Genomic DNA, 19211 nt, shown 5'->3' on the forward strand with positions numbered 1-19211 from the left:
AAAAATCACTACCCGTGATGTGTAACCTTTTCAAGCCAAGTCTAAAGTGACACCCATCTCAATTTTGTCATTAGGCATGTCTGATGACATTTAAAATTAATAGAGTTTTTAAGCTCCCATAAGTATTCATGTTTTTTGAATGAAGGAATTTCCCCAAAGCATTGCTGTCAACAGGGTCACCCTAAAAAAAGGCAAATTCCCTAATTTAGCATCACTATCTAACACAAGTGAAGAGTGGAAAGTAAGTAAGTAGGACTAAAGACAGAAAGCAAATGTAGATTTTGAAATCAAGTTTTAGATTTTTGCATGCAGTCTAGCATAAAAATTGCTTATTCTAAAAAATGAAATGCCTATGGATTACTCCAAATGCAAATTCAATTTATTAAACTCAACAGGTTTGCTTTCCCTGGCACGATTTTATTGTATTCCTAGTGCTTTGATAAAGGTTGCTCAAATAAAGTAAGTAGAAGATATTATCCAGCAATCCATCCTTGTGGATTTGTAGTAGTGATTAAGCAAACTTCAAAGGTTTGACAGTTTTTAACTTCTGCTAATCAGGCTTTTTTCTAGGTTCTCTTCATCAGCTTGGTCCCCTATAAATAGTCTGACAGCTCCTTTCTATCCCCTTAAAGCATCACATCCTTGCTCTCTCCTTAAGTCCTTAAACTAGTCAGAACTAGGGTTGGTTTGGGTTTTTTTGTCTTGATACCAAAAATAAGCAACGGGCCATTCATAGCCCCCAGTAAAGTTTTTCTTCTCCTCTAAACCAGGTGCTTGGTGCATGGCAGGGTAAGGCTCCCCCCAGCCTGTGAGCCACAAAATTTGTCTGGAAGGATCCAGGCAGTGCGCTGTGTCTCAGAGATGGGGTGGCCGACCTCCACAGGCATCACCCAGATCATTGCGTGTTGCTGGGAGGCTGTTACTGTCACTGAGCCCTGTGCAACCATCTGACACGCAGAAGGAAATTACAAGGGAAGAATTCTGTCTATCAGTAGGCTCGTGGAGAGCAGTGATACCCCACCTTCCTCTTAACTCTTCCTATTGAGAAGTTTGGATCCCCAGGCACCGCAGGAAGTTTCTGTCTCTCTGATGCTTCCTTCCTTAGGACAGAAATGCTTTATTTTCCCAAGTGCTACTCGTGGAAGGTTGTGTGACTCTCCCTTTCCCCCTTCAGAAACCGAGATTCAGCAGCAGGGCCGGTCATGCGTATGCAAAGGTAATGCAGGGAGACATTGTCCCATAGAGGTCTTCTGGTGTAGGAGAGCCTGCCTCTGACTTTGCGTGGGGTTTCTGAGAACTTAAAGTAACAGTATATCTCGTGTCTCCTTTATGGTGCGTGCACAAGCTATGCTGGTCTATAAGTATTGACAAAAGCATTTTATGACAAGTGTTGAGATTTCCCCACCTCCCATTGTAGATGTCTCCTGGAATCAACAGTTGCTGACAAAGCAGTCCCCGCATCGTGCAGAGGACATTCGGCAGAGACCGTTCCTGGGCCAGAGTGCGGGACAACAGCTGAGCTCCGCAGGAGAAACGAGGAGGTGAGAACGTAAAATAAAGGTCATTGCAGACGTTGAGAAGTCCTGCTCACTCTGTTCTCCCTTATGTTCCTACTCAGCATTCTTTATCAGTTAAGTCTCCTGGGTAGTCCTGCAGACACCTTTGATTCCTGGCTTTCCCACCAAGACTGCCAACATTTATCCACTTTGTTTCTCATTACGGGTACCCCAGTGACTGGTTTCACAAGGGAGGACACCTCCTCCTTGCCATTCTCTGTTGTCTTTCTCCTTAGCTCTTTAAACGCTCACCTGTGTAACTGTTCACGTGCTTCATTTGTTTTAAGTCCCTGAGACAAACGTTTACAGCTAGGAAGTGGCTGACTGTCAGGGTGGGAATGTCAGATGAAGTCTGCCTCTTTGAAGTTGGTATCCAAGAGCTTAATTCTGCAGCTTCTAAACACACACTGATTGCTATTTTCTAGTTCTTTAAGGATTATAGCTTTTAAAAGAAGATACATAGGGATTAGCATTTTCTTCCTGCTATAAATTTGGTGAGCTTTTTTTTTCTCTGATGCTTTGCCTTGGGTTTTTGAGTGAGCATTACTAAAAAGTAACACCGTTTTTTCAGTAAACAAGGGATATGTTTACCTAATATTTGCAAAAAGTGTACCTACGTAATGAGAACGGAAGGTCTGTTTTTATTAGCATATATATGAACGCAGTCTCCTGCAAAATACATGTTACCTCTGTGAAGCTTGTATCCAGTCAAAACTAATGTGGATTGAGGTTTGATTATCTGATCCTCATAACACACTGCTCATGTGTGTTTGAGAAAATTGGTATTTAATCTGTAAACAGCTGTGAGCAGTGAGAGGTTGAATCGATCATATGATTTCTGATAACATGAAACATGCATGTTTTTTCTCACCAAAATGGTGAGGTAGAATGGGTACAAACAGTAGTGTAGAAGGGGTACAAATAGTAAGAAACCATTTTTTAGTGTTTGTAGGTTCCTTTTTACTCAGTAAAGGGCACAGACCCTCCATCAACAACCCCACATCCGCTCTATACCAGTGTGCTTCTGAGCACATCCCCCGGGCAACAAGAAAGCACAAGGCGTTGTGCCTTGGCTTCATCACGGTGTGAGCTACGTTGGGTTGATAGGTGGGCAGGAGCCTGCACAGGGCTGATTACCTTGTGAGCTGTCTGACGGAGCAGTAGCAAGCAGATCGAGACTCCGAACCAAAAAACACGTGCTATTTTTCATTGTGTCAAAATGGCAGCGGACAGCAGTTTTATACCTTGTTTTCTTTAGATAAAATCTTTAGTGCTGGGAATCCTGAAATCCATCAGCTGGAATTTCTCCATACAAAACCTCTGTTTTGACTTGTTCTTCAGCTGCAGTAACGCATTTTCTCTCCTGTATTTTAGGGCAGGCTGTCATGAGAATTTCCGGTCCGGGCCGTCATCCCCCTGCTCTCCTGCTGCTCCGAGTCAGTCACCCAACAGGTACAAAAGGTCAATAAGGAATTTTGCAGACCGAATACCTCTTGTAGTCGCTGGTGAACTGCTGCGGTGTAAATCAAACTACTATTATGTGCATGCGCTATTAATTCTTCTAAACGTTGCAATTCATAACCATCCACATAATAAACATATAGCTCCCTCTGCTGTATTTCTTGCCTACTTCAGCAGTACTGTTGTGTTTTAAAATAACACAGTTCAGAAAGCAGCTGTAGGACTCTGCTTGATCATTGAAATTTTACTGAAATTGAAATGGGATAATATAAGCCCCAGTCAAAGTAAGCAGTAAAGCGTGAGTTAGAGCACTTAAGCCAAAGGATATAGTCTTCGTTGTGAATAGTCACATGCTGAGGAGTAAGGTATGTTCTAGATGTTGTCACTGACTGACATTTCAGCACTTACTGATTTGAAAAAAATCCTTCCCTTAATTTCCAAGCTTGAAATGCATTTTGCTATTTTGCTGGGTTTTGGTTGGTTGGTTTTTTTTTTAGTTTGCCTGCATTCGTGCTGGAGATTTGATTCTCTCAGGCAATGAGCTGTGCAGCTTTCAATAAGATATATGTACTAAACTCTAAATAAATGTTAGCTGTAACCTGATAGAATCACTGATAATTTGGGGTGTATTAAAACCAGTTGGCTCATTAAATAGGGTGAAGTCATACAACACAGAAGCCATAGCAGGTTTTTTTTTCTGTTTAAATAACATTTTTCTTCATGTTTCATAGCAAAGCCCTCCTTCTGAAGCCGTTTGCATTGATGTGAAACTAATGGGAATTTTTTATGTGAGCAATTTCTTTTGGTTTTGCTAATTGTAGTTGCAGTTTTGGTGGGATTGCAGATCATTTTTGGCTACATGAAGCTAGTCTTGATAGCTACATCATATTACTTAGTACTTATATCCTGATCTGAGACCCTTTTCCAAGACTTTTTCCTGAAATAAATCTTAATTTTTGAAATAATGGATGGAATGTAATTCATTGTTCCTCTAAAACATTAGAAAACAACTCAAAAAAAAAATCCCAAATTCTTTGATTTAACACTTTAACTTGTCCTTATGATAACTCTGATACTGGAGAAGAGAAAACAAAGATGGACTTAAGAATAACACAGAGGGATGGGAGCAGAAGGCTTAAGGTTGTAGGGGAAGAGAAGAAACCAGGGAAGTTATTCTGAAAGGAATAAAGAAAATGAAGCAACAAGACAGTGATGTGCCTGGGCTGTCACTGTACATGATGGGATAAAGAATGATGGGCTGAGGAATGACAGAGATTAGATGGAAATAAGGACAGTTTTATGGTCATGATGAGTCTTTCTGCTGCTTCAATTTCTTTTTTCATTTTCTCTTTTTTTTTTTTAATGGCTTTTTTATCATGATGAAGTTGAGATCCATCTCTCTTGGTGGCTTATTATGTTGTTGCACCAAAACCATAAAGCACGATATTGTAAACTTGCTTGCCTGTGTACAGTTTCATCAAAGCATCTTTTTGAAACTTATGAATTATCCTGAAATTCCTCTCCCGCTTTCAGCCCTGGCTGAAAAACGCATGGATGACAGATGACAAGGGATCCCTTTTGGTCTTAGGTTTGTCTCACTAGACGAGCATCAGTTCTGGCAGGCTGGCAGACAGGTGAGAAGGGAAGAGCGTGGAAGACGTACAAGAGTACACCTGCAGTGCCATTAAAAACATTTTGAAAAAGCGTACTGGTTATTCCTGGGGCCCTGATCCCTCACCCAGTTGATCATAGAATCATAGAATGGTTTAGGTTGGAAGCGACCTTGAAGATAAAGTTCCAACACCCCTGCCATAGGCAGGGACACCTGATTAGAAAGGTCTAGACAGGACTGAAGCTTAAGGAGAGAGTTGAAGTATTTTTGCATTGCAGATGGGGATCTGATTTCAGCTTTCCTCTAACTATTTGGAGTACTAACAGGCCTGTAGCTGCAGCAGCATAGGCTAAAATTAGTTAGCGAGTGCCTGGTGCCTGGTCTGTGCTACTGCAATTACTCTGCTCCTACTGACTTCGCCAGCTTGTTTGGGTGTAAGAGCAGCATCCCTGCCCTCGGACTTCCAGTAAGCAAACCTATTTGCAAACAACCTGAATTTTTTCCAGGCTGAGAATCTGGCTTAGGTAATTCACATGAATATCTGCTTTGATCGCTGTGGCATTGACTGAGTCTGGGTAATCCACAGGCATGGTTCCTTGCCATCTGGGTCTCTGTTAAGAGGCTTGCATCTCCCTTGATCTAGCACGGCAGACTGGCAGGGAAATGGGTCTGAGCTGGTGTGCATTCAAGCATTTTAAGTCCTCTGCTCGCTTGTCTGCGAGGCAGACGTGCAGGCTGATTCAGCAACATGGCTGAAGGGTCAATGTGTATTTATGTGCAACCCCCTAATGCTCCTTCATAGAATCATAGAATGGGTTGGGTTGGAAGGGACCTTTAAGAGCATCTAGTTCCAACCCCCCTGACATGGGCAGGGACACCTCCCACTAGACCAGGTTGCTCAAAGCCCCATCCAGCCTGGCCTTGAACACCTCCAGGGATGGGGCCTCCACAACTTCTCTGGGCAACCTGTGCCAGTGCCTTACCCCCCTCAAAGTGAAAAAATTCTTCCTAATAGCTAATCTAAATCTAACCTCTTCCAGTTTGAAGCCATTCCCCCTCGTCCTATCACTACATGCCCTAGTAAAAAGTCCTTCCCCAGCTTCCAGGCCCCTTTAGGTACTGGAAGGCCGCTATAAGGTCTTTGCAGAGCCTTCTCTTCTCCAGGCTGAACAACCCCAACTCTCTCAGCCTTTCCTCATAGGAGAGGTGCTCCAGCCCTCTGGTCATCTTTGTGGCCCTTCCTCCCATCCTGTCCCTCACTGCAAACCTGTGTAAACATTTGGCTGCATTTTAGCATCAGTTGCTGCTCTGTTTTCTTAAAGTCATGTTTGTCTCCTAGGTCTGTCAGTGGAAAGAAGCTTTGTTCTACCTGTGGGCTTCCTCTTGGAAAAGGAGCTGCCATGATTATTGAAACGCTCGGTCTTTATTTCCATATTCAGTGCTTCAGGGTACGTCTCTTGCTTTATTAAGAAAAATACCAAGTGTGAGGAGAGAGTATATTGAGATGTGAAATTGTAAATGAGAGGACCAAGGGATTTGCATGTTTGTTATGTATGTTTGTTTGTGTGTGTGTTTGTTTGTTTGTAGAGAAGTGGAAGAAATGCAGCTAATGTGTTATTTTGCTGTCAGACATGTTAATTGGACTAAAACCTGTGATTTAGCAAGCAAACTTAGCTTCCTCACTTACAGAGGGAAGCATCATATAATTTCCCTGTTGTACTCATTGTTTTTTTTAAATATAATATTCGTTACCTTGTGATTTCTTCTTCTTTTTTCCAAAAAACCTGGTCAGTCCCAAAGCCATCTTTGATCTGACCCGTGGTTGGAAAGCTTTGACTGTGGAATGGATGATGTATTCTGGCTTTCACCAGAGCTCTCAACAGAAATACGTCTTGACTGGTTTTGAGTGGTTTCAGTCTTTAAATGACTCGGGATAGTGTTTTCTAGAGAACACAGTGACCATTTCCATTATCTCTGGCTCAATTGATATTAGACATTCATGAAGCCTTTTTATTATTTTTTTTAGACATTTACCCAAGCTAAACCTCTGGCCTCTCTAAGCTTCGTCCGTCAGAAATGTCACTTAAAATTACTAGGCTTCACTTCTGTGTAAGTGAAGACTGCTGAAATCCATTCCTAAATACTGTTGGCTCTAAAAGAAACCTTTCACTGATTTGCAGTGCTCCGTAGGAGTATGGACTGGGTTCTGGGGGGTTATTTTTTCTCACTGTTCCAAGAACTATTGAAACAAAAGTCAGAATTTGAGAAGAGTTGTGACAGGGCATGGTCTCTCTTACTTTCTCTGTTCTTCAATTGACAGTGTGGTGTTTGCAAGGGACAGCTGGGAGACGCAGCTAGTGGGACGGATGTCAGGATTAGAAATGGTCTTCTTAACTGCAATGATTGTTATATCCGATCCAGAAGTAAGTACCAAATCCTGTCCGAAGGACGATGAACTCTAACAATGCTGTTGCCATGATTATAATCGGTGGGTTTGTCTCCTGGCTTTACCACTCAGGCATAGCTTTGCCATGGGAAGGGGAACCTTCCCATGCCGTTTTAATCATCCTCTTGTATCAAAAAAGATTTCCAAGCCCATTAAGTCTTTCCCAGAGGATCTTTGCTCAACAGTGTTAGACTTTAAAGGCTGTTTCTGTGCATAAATGTGAACTCCTCCACTGTGCACATATATTGTATGTCCTGGAGGCTTGGATCTGTCACATCACATGAGCCAGTGTAGATCTGGGACCATGGGCCTTGTTTGGAGAAGTTCCCATTTTATATGTCTCCAGGCCTCCCTTTGTGGACGAAATGGTTATGTAAAATATTAGGAACATTCTGTAACTCGTAATGAATCCTTTTGTTGGTTTCCCCAGACAAGTGCTAAAGTGTCATTTGCTGCAGGTTTTGAAGTATGAGCCAGACAATTGCACGTCAGAAAAAAACTAGATGCGTTTTTCTGCCTTAGAGCAGCTCACCTGAATGCCCTCCTGAGTCCTGGGTTTCTGTGACTGATACCAAATTGCTAGAGCATTTCAGCTTCACCCCGAAGTCAGCAGTGATAGGAGATGGGCAGTGCTCCTGCTGGCTTCTGCTTTGTGGAAAACAGGAAGATGCAGGAAAAAAACATGGGAACAATCACTGCCTTCCTGTTACATGTTACTGTTTAGTATATTCACGGCCTACAGTCCTAACTGATAAGCGGAGATGTAGAGCTCTTTTCACTTACTGTTTCCCGTCTTGTCTCTCAAAAGCAGTGGCTGTAGAAATCCAGGAGTAGGAAAGATACCTACCTACCTTTGCCAGCACAATAACCAGCAGTTGGGTTTTTTTCCTCCTTTTTCAGGAGAAATATAGTTCCCCACCAGCAGAGCTAGAGGGTGCTATTGTATAACCATTTGTTTGGTGATATTTTTTAAAATTCTGCTAAGACATGTTAGCAAGTTTTTATTATTATTTATTTAACCTGACACATTTAGAAATAGTTTTTCCCCTTCAGGCTTGATACTATAAACCTTTCTCATGTGGATGAGGTCCTGACCCTTAAAATGCACGCTTGCACATCAGTCTTGACACAAAAAAGAGAGAAAGGTGATAGAAGTCGTATTTTCCTTTTCTTCTTAATCCTTTTTGCTTAAGTAAAAAGTGAGGTCCCCTAAGGATAGATGGAGGCTCAAATAAATTATTTATCATCTTATATGCTGTAGAAGTCACCCCCTCCAACATAATTTCTACAGCAGCAGTGCTAGAAAATGCAGTACAGAGCTGTGTACAGTGTTTTGTGCAGTAAGGGTTTGCATTTGTGCATCCCTACCACAACGGTGACCAGGTCCATGACAGAGGGAATAGGTTCTGAGGAAATGTATGGTTCCTGAAGAATAATAATGGCAAGGGTTTGGGTTTTTTTCCTACAAATTGCCTCTTCCTGCTGTGTTCACTTCTCATGCAAAATCTCAAAATGGGAATTAGTTGAATTTAAGTTACACTGGCTCTTGATGACAGTTTCAAAGGGACTGACTTTGATAGAACTGCCAATATGGTTAGTTGCTCATTCTTAACTAGAAATTGACAGACTCCAGGTCTGAAATTAAGAACAAACTGGCTCAATTTTAGTGGTTCGCCTTTCAGTTCCGGGAAGTCTGATGCTAAATATAAAATCAGTTGCTTGATTGCACAGCTCATGCCTTCCTGCCCCTGCGGCTACATCTGAAAACCTGTGCAGCACTGCGCAGACTGACAGTCTCTGACCAACCCAGAATTAATCAGTATTGTTTTGAGATACTTACGGACATCTTGATGAAAAGTTTTGGCTGCCAGAAGCTTATTTGAAACTGTGGATGATTCTGTTTCAAAGTAAATTATCAAAACCTTTGGGAGAAAAGCATTAAAGATTATATAGTGGTCCAGGGTCCAAAATACTTGTTTTTCAAATAACAGTGGATGGGGTTTTATTGGTTTCATTTCTCTACAACAAAACCTCACAAGGAGGGGAACTCGGTGTCCAGCGTCAACCACGGGGAATAGTTACAGGTTTGTGAGTGTCGAAGTCAAAGGCAAGAAGTAAATTCGTAAGATTCCCCGTATGGCCAAATAACACACGGGCTCTGTATTACCATGTATCACAAACCAGGCACAGCTAAAGATGACTCATCAGGCCTTTGCTTTTACTGTTTTGCCACTGCAGAGTCTGAAAGTAAATGTACCTGCAAGTACTTTGGGAGTAAAATGAAATAAGAGTGCATGCAGAATGCGTTTGTCCATCTGGCATGGAAAATATATTTCCACGGGATTTATGCTGAATCCTTTGCAGTTCGTGGCCCAGCTTTGCAGGAGGAAAGAGCAGCAGGGCGCAAACGATACAGATTTCCAGATGCGGTTTTTCTGAATTGTAGAGATCACACAAGGAAAAGCCTGTGTATGTTTGTTAAAATTTGTCAGCTAATGACTTGTTTTGGTTTTGTTTTACCCAGCTGCTGGACAGCCAACTACATTGTGACATGACTTTCAGACCTAATAACTTTCAAGAAGGAACTCTCTTCTCATATGTATCGGCTGCCTCCAGACAATCACTTGTAAGAGTTTGAATCCATGGACATCATGGCTCTCATTTCATTTTGAAAAACCCATAAAAACGCTGCACCTGCTCCTTTAAAACGCAATATGTTGGGTTTTCCCTTTCTTAAGAAATTTGCAAAATACGTATGACCATGTTTGGGAAGGCAGAGCCTAAGTACTATTAAAAAAATCCCACCTTTCAGGTATGCTTATGATTTCCAGTCTGTTACCTTATTCTTTTGAAAGTAATAAGAAAATAAACATGCAATAAAGCTGTTTTGTTTTAATATTTCTAGGAATTAAAATGTTTAAGTTTACAGAACCTTTATAGAATATGCCAACTCGAGCTGAGAAGTAATTTTAAGATAGTATCTAATCAGTGCATTTGAAAAACTAAACATCACAGCACGACTTCTCTGTTATAACTGAAGCTATAACTTTTTTTATACAGAGACTAGTTTGATAATACAACCTGTAATTCTGAAGCATTTTGTGTTTATATTACCTTCAGTGGAGGGTAGGAGTTATACAAATAAATTATTGCACCTTTAGTGATAGGATTTTTTGTTTGTGTACCTCAAGTAATGTTCGTGACTATAGCTTAATATTCTCTCAAATAAAGATTTCTTCATTAAACCTAAAGACTGCATACCGTTAACAATGGCAAGATTCCCATTAGGAGCAATCCTTCTTCCTAAGTTCAGCAGCCCGTGTTGTTATTAAACTCGCTGAAAGGTGATGTGGGGGAGAGGCGGCCGCGTGGGCGGAGGCAGCCGAGTTGCGAGTCTCCGCGCGGCGGTTTGATGCTAGGGCGAAGCTTTTCTCTTTGGCACGTAACTTGCCCACCGATGGTCCGCGTTGGTTTTGAGATCTGCTCGTTCGCTTGCAAACGTTACGGTTGATTGAAATCTCGTGCGGAGAAACGCGTGTGGTGTGGATGCCCTCCAGAGCAGGGAATTAAACAGCCTTGAACCTGTGTTCCTCCGTGCACCCACCCCAATAAAGTCAGCAAAACCCGGGAGCGCGGAAGGCGGGCAGGGAGGAAGCTGGTGGTGGTAGGCAAAAAAACTTTAATTTGCCTGTGCTTGGGCCAGTTTTCCTTTGTGCTTTTTGATTAAGCATGTGTTCCTTACTGAAGTGATCCAGCAGCTCCTTGAAACAGCGGTCGGAGCTGCGTCACTTTATCTGCAATCCGCAGACAAAGTTAGGGGATGTGTTACAAGTGTGAAATATCCTAGCACTGTTTGGTAAACAGTTATTGGAAATATCCCTTTTTAGCAGTTCATGATGCAACTTAAAATGGAAGGGAAAAAAATATCTACTTATTCTGCCTTAAATTCGTGATAAAGCTAAATTGATAGATTTATTTAATCTATGTGCACATCCATTGTCTTTTGATGTGTTGGTAAATGGGAATGAAGTGGTTATTAGGGAAGCAATAAATTTGAGTTGTTCTATAGCTAGCAACTATTTATTTAAACACTAGACAGTTGTTTGCATGTGAGTTGCATACCCATGCAAAACTGCTTGTCCTTGAAAACCCATGTACGATGTTGTCACTGGAGGACATTGTGACTATCTGCTGGAAAGTTACATGTTACTTCCTTAAAATTGTGCCTTAGAAAATGCAAAGCTCTTGCACACAGTCAACCGATGACTTATGGATGCAATAAATCCAAAAAGCTGGAGTCCTTCATGGACTTCACCTGGGGAATATTTTTTAAAAAAATAAAAATAAAAAATCACAAATATGTTTTGGAAATAAAACAGTGACGTCCAATATTTTGATTAACCATCTGCGTGGTTTACTGTTAAAGGGTTTTGATAACCAGGATGCTTACACTTTGCACGTGGTCATCATAGCATTTTCCCGCAAATAATGCGTAACATGGAAATTCAAGAAGCAGATTTTATAACCGACTTTGTACATCTGTATAATTCCATGTGCTGCATTAAGGATATGCGAATATATGATGTCTGGACCTGATTTTTAAACAAGACCGTGCATGCTTGTGCGTCTATTTGGTGTGAGTCACTAACACCGCGTCACCTATGTGGTAGAGTTTAGATGTGCAAATCGGTCCCCAAGTGTATAAAAGGGTTGTGTGTCACAGAGATTAGAGCTGCTTCTCGTTGACATAGGGGGGAGTGCCTGAAGGGTGTAGGAGCATGGTTGGGACTAAAATGCATGGGCGGTGGGTGGGGTGGGGGCATGCATCGCACTGCGGACACACCACTGGGTCTCTGAAGCTGCTTAGAAAGTGATCCCAGTGTCTATCAATTAGTTTCAGATATGCATGTTTTAGTGAAGTTTGATTGTATGTACAGCAAAATGAAGCGGCTTTCTCAGACGACAATTTTTCCCCCCTCATGAGCATCTGTTCACCAGCACAGGCTAATTTTCAACAGTTTGCTAAATTGTACTCGCCAACTGCTTATATTTGCTTATATATTTCCTTCGGAGTTTTACATGGCAAATTCATTCAGGCTCAGATCTTCCCCCTCCCTGGTTTTTTTTTTCAGTTTAAACACATAAATATGATACATTTCTTATCAGGACCTTTGAGCACAGAAAAAAAAAATAACGCTTTACTGCAATTGAACTGCAATGTAAATGTATTTGTTGCAAGAAATATTGCTAAGCAAGTACAATGTATGTAATGGGTTTTAGATGTTTCAGAATTTATTTAGCCTCTTACTACTTCAGAGAACCTGAACAGGTGTCATAGCCCATCTGTATTTCACAACCCCGTTTTCCCTGGTGTATTTTTTCCTTACTCTTGCAATGTAGTGTTATTGGTGCAATCCATCTGTAGTTCTCGGTGAATGTCCTAAAGGTTGGTGAACCAGAAGGGGACCATCCTAATCTGCATGTCCATTCAAGGACAAGGATTGCTGTCCTACCCGGGGCTAATGTTAAATACCGATTATGCTAATCTTTCCTTTATTTTATTTATTCTAAAATGCCTCTGGAAATTAGGAAAACTTGTCTAAAATGCAACAGCTTTTATAGTAAATGTATGTTTATAAATAAAATGTTGATTACCTTTGGTGGTGTTGATTTTACTTATTATAACTAATTTCTCCTATTGCACGCGATGTGTCTGTGAAACTGGATTGCCGAGTGTGTATATCCCGCTGGTAAAAGCTTCCGCGTGACTGGGGTAGGCTGAACCAAGCTATATTCCACAAGACTTCATATACGAGAGGAGACACTAAAAAAGACATACATGAGATGGGACAATACCCCGCGGATTGCTACTGTAAGCTGTAGCCGAGTATTTCCAAGAGCACATGTGGCTGTTGTGGTAAAACATGAGCGGAGGTGGCTTTCTGTGAGTCGAACCCAAAGTCCTCAGATTTTCACTGATGCCATTGGACTGTGGCTCAGACTTTGACTGAATAAAACACTTCATGTACTGGAAAGCTAAATATGCGCTTGGTTGATTCCATTTCTGCGTAGCAAAGATGCTTGAGTTTGTGCTTAGTTTTGCGTGTGCTGCACTGATTCTTGAATCTCAACAAGTGCGTGACTTCAGCAGTAACCAGCAGAAAGTTCACACAAAATTTTAAACTAATAACTGCCTCTTTTTCTTCCTTTTAATTGGGTCTTCAATGGATGACGGGTTTGGGTTTGTGCCAGAAGCGCATCTCGGCTGTTAGATGAGTCATGGGGAAGTACTGACAATTTAATTTTTGGAAGGCAGATTTTTATCCCAGTGCCTTAATGGAAACGGTAGTGGTCTTAGATTATTTCTGCCTGTACATCTCTGGACAGGGAGCCAGCGTTGCACTGTGGTGGCGGAGGTACACCGGGGTGCCCGGCGGCATGCGTGGGTGCCATGTCTGCAGGAACAGCTGGCTGCCGCTGGAGGTTGCTCTGAGGCTGGGTTTGGAGGCAGGCAGGAGGCTATTTCTGCTTCAGCAGCTCTGCGCAAAAGTTGCTGGGCTCCAGGCAAGCATGGGTTTGGTGATTGTGACCTCTGTGAGTTAAGTTTTGTGATGAGGGGCTGAGGGAACCAGGATTGTTTAGCCTGGAGAAGAGGAGGCTGAGGGGAGACCTTATCGCTCCCTACAAGTGCCTGAAAGGAAGTTGTAGAGAGGTGGGAGTCAACCTCTTCTTGCTAGTAACAAGTGATAGGACAAGAGGAAACAGCCTCAAGTTACACGAGGGGAGGTTTAGATTGAATATTAGGAAAAATTTCTTCACTGAAAGGGTTGTCAGGCATTGGAACAGGCTGCCCAGGGAAGTGGTGGAATCGCCACCCCTGGAGGTATTTAAAAGACGGGCAGACGTGGTGCTGAGGGACATGGTTTAGTGGTGGTTTTGGCAGTGTTAGGCTGATGGTGGGACTTGATGGTCTTAAAGGTCCCTTCCAACCGAGACGATTCTATGATTCTAAGCAAAATGGTGGAAATCCTGGTATGATTGTTTTTTAATTATTTTCTTGTGAATGTGGCCTGGCAGCACTGACCTGTCCACAGCTGTTTGTGATGCTAAAAGGGCACTGACGGTGGTGCACTCCACCAGCACTGATTTAATGCCAAAATAATTCCACGAACCTTATAAAAGGGGAGTCGTATCACCTGCTCACCTCGCCAGCAGGTCTGCAGGTGGCAGTGGCTGCCAGGAGGGCCCTGAGGGAGACCATCCTGCTAAGAGGGCCTCGGCATGCCCCCGGAGAGGACGATGGCTTGCCGAGCAGCGGGATGAGGCTGGGGGCATATGGAAGAAACGGGGGGTGGTGCGGGAGGGGAGAGGGCTGCGATAGCTGAGGCTCAGCCATGGGGGCAGAGGATAGCCCATGTGCGTGCCGGATCGCCCAGGAGAGCTCTGTGCCTCCTCCCCACCCCGTCCGGGTGCGATGCCTCCATCCCTCCGCTTTCCCCCATCACAGCCAGGCGGGACGAGGGCTCTGTTCCCTCATTTGCGCCCTCGCTCCGGGGTCCAGCCATCTCCCCCACACACACACTTTGTTTTGCTCTTTGTTTTCTCTCTTTAGCGAGTGTTTTGGTGCAGAGGTATCAGTGAACGCAGCCGGGCGCTGGTAGCTGTTGGAGGCTCTAGGCACAGGTAATAAACAACAGTAGCTCGCTCATCTCATGAGTATTGATCCTTATCCAGACAACTCTTCTGGGGGATAGTTAAAAGCAGGCAGCTACCACTTTGTTTAGAAAATTAGCTTTAGGTACAGTTCTTGCCGCCCAATTTAGCAAAGATTTGGTCTCAGATGGATCTCCTTCCTGATAATGGGAAGCTGGTTAAGCGTTTACTCAATAAACTTTGCAGAGAGGGGACTCTCCCCGCTTTTCTCCCCGCCTTGTCTCTGCTTTGCAGAGAAAGATGGGTAACTGGGGAACAAGATGGCAAAATGCTCATTTTCAGAGACACGTCTGTGGTGAAAATCAGAAGGGGTTGTGGACGCTGGAAGTGAGCAGATGACCACCGCTTGGCTGGAAAAAAAAAAAAAAGAAAAGAGGCCTGAAAAATACATCTCTTGTAAAGGCAAACAGGACTCCTGTATACCTCTAAAAGCCTCCGGTAGGAATGTAATTTCATCTGAATTTCCTGATAAGGGGAAATGACTAAACTGGAAGCGGCTCAAGTTTTGCAAGCAGTAAGAGCCCAAAACAGAGATAAAATTTACAGGCTGGGCTGTGGCTCTTCTCACGGTACAGTGTGGGGTTGGTATTTTGGGGGGAAGTGGGGTGTTCTGTTTTCATGTTTATCTTTGTTATAAAATGTAGCATGAGTTAAACATGCAAGAGAGATGCTTACCCTTCTGCAAGGCTATAGCTGCTGCTCTGTAGACTTTACTGAATACCCCATGCTCTGCAAGAGTAGCTATTGGAGCTCTCCTCCCCAAAGCATATGGGGTTTTAAGCCATTTAGGGGGGAAAAAAATCCATTATTTAAGACAATCTTATGAGTCACTGTTAACTCATCCGTAGAGTCCATCTGCTTCACTGCATGTGATACACTGCAAATTCTCTTAGCTAATGCCACAGCCACAGTCCACAGATGCCCTTTTTTCTAAGCAGGTAACCTGCTGCGTAAAACATGCAGAAGCCAGTCGTATGAGTCCAGAAACTAAACCAAAATTAATAGAAATGCAAATCTTACCTTGAAATAACAATTTATCAAACAGAAAAAAAGTCAACAGGCTTTTAAAATTCCTTTTGTCTATGACCTCCGATTATAGACAACAAATTAGTCCAATGACAAGCACAGGAACAGAGAAAACCCATCCACATCACTGGAAACCACCTGATATCTTCCCCTATTGAGTGTCAGGGCAGAGCATTAGGCCTTGTGGGACAAAAAACATCTCAGATTGTTGGGTCAAACCTTTTCTTCCAAAAAGGTACGCACCAATATCCGATAGCAAATGATGCTTATTCTGTAACACATGACATAGCTCCTCGAAGTAATCTTTTGCCTAGTCTCTAGCTCACTAAAACATACTTTCCATACAAGACACCTGGCACCTGACATATTTCTTGTGGAAGGGCAAAGAGGATCTCTGGCAATACTGTACCTCAGGCATGTGACACCTTGTGGGAAACCCTGTTGCTCGCCACAGTATACTCAGACTTTGAGACTCTCCTAGAGAATTTTGCATGACTCTAAATATAGTTACCAACTTCTCATATTTGTACACCTCCTGCCAGGACTGGTTCCATCAGTCCTTCAGTAGTTTAAAGAGCCCACAAAAAAAAAATCATAAAAATACCCAAACTATGTTTTCAGGGCATTTACAAATATGCATTACTGGATAACAGGATGATCATTTAGTCTATGTTCCCAGAAACAAAATCACCAATGCAACAGATATTAGCCAGTCGTGCTATTCCTATATCGGTTCAACAGCATAAAGATCACGAAGATCAATGTTTTCTGCAAATGAGAAAATTTCCTGTACTCACTCCTAGCTGAGAGAGTACTAAAATACGTCCTGGGAGAAGACTTTCACAACAGAATAAAATCACGTGCCTTTACCGGGCACCCAAGGATGGGATGTCATGCCCCAGCATGGCATGACACGATTGCTGTGTCTCAAAGCATCCTCAGTCACTTAAAAGACCTATATTCATATGAATATGAACCTTTATGGAATATATACTTAGAAGGAACACCTCGCAGGTGCTAATGAGGATAAACAGGTTGCAAACATATCCGGAAGGTCTCAGATGTGGGGTCATCAAATCTTTTCCAGCTCAGAAAATGAAGAGGATGTACCAGACAAAACCTCTGTGTTAACGTTAATGTCACAATTGCTGTTCCAAGGACCTGGACTCAGGTGCTTGCGATAAACACCCCCTCTTCTCTATGGCCAAGTGCTCTTTGGTTGCCTTCAGGACGGTTCATAAAACTGTGAAGATGCTTAAGTAAGTCCATGGGAGAGGCATTGCACTAATCCTCCTGTTTCTCAGTATGTCCCTGTCACTCAGACTGGAGGTGTCACCTCCAGATGCACGTTCTTGGGACCACTTGTAAATATTACCATAGGAAAACAATGTGGTTATTTTTCCAAATTATATTGAATGTAAAGATTTTTTTTAGTCTAATTACGAACTTTCCTTAGGAAAAATGAACTCTGAGTGATTTGGTGTCTGTATGGTCTAGTAACTAATACAAATGTATTGAAGTAGACGAGATTTCAGTGTGGGCTTTCTGTGGTAGAACTTGTGCTACTATTCAAGTCTTAATTTAAAGCTTTTCCTGACTGACACGTGATGATAACACTCAGATCATCACCAACCTGAGGGTGAAACTGAGCTTTCTGAAATGTTTCATGGACTGACATTTTGGAGGATTGTGGGTTTTTTTTAATATTTAGATTGGTTCACGTTTGACATAGCTTTTTGGTGTCCTTCCTGGATCCACGGGTTTATATTGGAAGCACTCTTGGGCAGAGGGCAGTGCTCGTGTTGTGCCCGTCCCCCAGAGAGCGAGAGGCACTGCTTATTGAGTCTGGTTGGGGGAGACCCTCGCCCTGAAGCCGCACATGACTCCTGCAAACCCTCTTCGCCCAGCCATGTCCCAGTTAGGCTTTAGACAGGTGTGAAGAGAGCAATGTTAGATGATAGAGCTGTGAAATGCATTCTTGTTCTAAGTATTCACAGGTCTTAGGCCGAGTTTAAAATATAAGGATAAAAGGATAGCGTTTATGTAACGAAGCCAGTTAGCACTTAACACGTATCTTACCAATAGCCCTAAATGTATTTTGTAGCGTGTTCTTAGTTTGGAAAAGGCAGGGTGACACCAAAAAGGGAACTATGACATAGTGTGCTGCTGACTGATACAAGTACAAGTCTGTTCCAGTGGACCAAAGCTGAATTTCAAAATTAATTTTCAGCCTCACAAAACCACTTTCAAACACTTATCTGGGGATGAAACCTCTGTGTTCAGCATGTGTATGGGTGCTGATGGCAAAGCTGGGAAGTAGCGGCGGAGGCAAATCAGCCGGTCCCAACTCTCATCCATTTGCCTCAGCCAAAGCTCTTATCTCTCAGAGCATTTGTTACAGATACACATGGGCACACAACAGTTGAAAAGCCATTATCTATTTTAAAGGTAGTGACTAATGTCCTTTTGCCCACAGCGATGTGAAAATACATGGGAAGATTTTGCTGCACAATCTGCTCTATTCACCTTGCAGAAAAGCAGCTGCATTTTTCAAATCTTTTTTAGGGGAATAGAGGTCTTTATTTCTTGCATACCTTTGCTGGCAGATTTCTTCTTCTATTTCTCCTGAAACTATTGATTAGAATTTTTATATCCTTCTGTGCTTAGCAAATAGTCAATTTTAAGGGTTTTTTTCTCTGAGTAGTATAAAAGAATATTTTGCTTAACCGGATCATACAGTCCAGTATAAATGCACGTGGTTTGATAACCAAAACTAGAAGTAACACTCAACAAAAATCGTGACAGCTGTATTTTTGGCCTGCGGTGGCAAATACCATCTACCACAGTATTGGTTCTGCAATATCGGGGTCAGGCGTGTCCCCGACTGGTAACAACGCACAGAGGCTTTCCCTAAGTGAATCAACATTGTCATGGCTAACTGATGAATTCGCTGTGCTGTGTTTTATACAGAAGAGGATGGTGCTTGTAGTTTCATTTGCCAGGCTTACCTCGTTAAATTACCTTTGCCGATGATGGACTTCTGAGAAACCTTTGGATAAACCGAAGATGGAGGAGCTCAGGTGGCTGCACTGCCTTCGCAGCGATTCACTTCAGTGTGTAGGGCGAAGGGGAAGGAGAAAGCTTTTGACTTGCTCAAGCTGGGAATCTTTTGTGTAGTTGGGTTTACATCTTGAAAAAAGCCTGGGTGACTATGTACGGTGACATTTACAGCTATTGCGGTTCTTTATATACTGTTCAAATTTATGTTGGTGCTGCATTAACTTTAAAGCTGTATTTTTTTCACATGGGGCTGTGTGTTAAGTAGACGAAATAATTGAGCAAGGTATAGATGCACATAAACAGTTTGTGATGGAATATTATCATTCGATACTTGGCT

At 42.5% G+C, this 19211-nt stretch overlaps 1 protein-coding gene across 6 annotated transcripts in view; it reads left to right on the forward strand.

The window, feature by feature from the left end:
- The window catches only part of LIMCH1 (LIM and calponin homology domains 1), a 189829-nt gene extending 177030 nt beyond the window's left edge, over nucleotides 1-12799 (forward strand). For 4 of the 6 annotated variants that reach the window (XM_082482133.1, XM_082482136.1, XM_082482132.1 and 1 more), the window contains 5 exons: nucleotides 1418-1541; nucleotides 2931-3017; nucleotides 5969-6077; nucleotides 6950-7052; nucleotides 9600-12799. In XM_082482133.1, the coding sequence (XP_082338259.1) occupies nucleotides 1418-1541; nucleotides 2931-3017; nucleotides 5969-6077; nucleotides 6950-7052; nucleotides 9600-9625 (449 nt within the window). In that variant the 3' untranslated portion in view covers nucleotides 9626-12799. The remainder of the gene's footprint in view (nucleotides 1-1417; nucleotides 1542-2930; nucleotides 3018-5968; nucleotides 6078-6949; nucleotides 7053-9599) is intronic. The other 2 variants (XM_082482135.1, XM_082482134.1) reach the window with 1 other exon arrangement.
- The last annotated feature ends 6412 nt before the right edge of the window (nucleotides 12800-19211 follow it).

This window comes from Vanellus vanellus, assembly GCF_965231255.1.
Source record: "Vanellus vanellus genome assembly, chromosome: 4".
NCBI lineage: Eukaryota > Metazoa > Chordata > Aves > Charadriiformes > Charadriidae > Vanellus > Vanellus vanellus.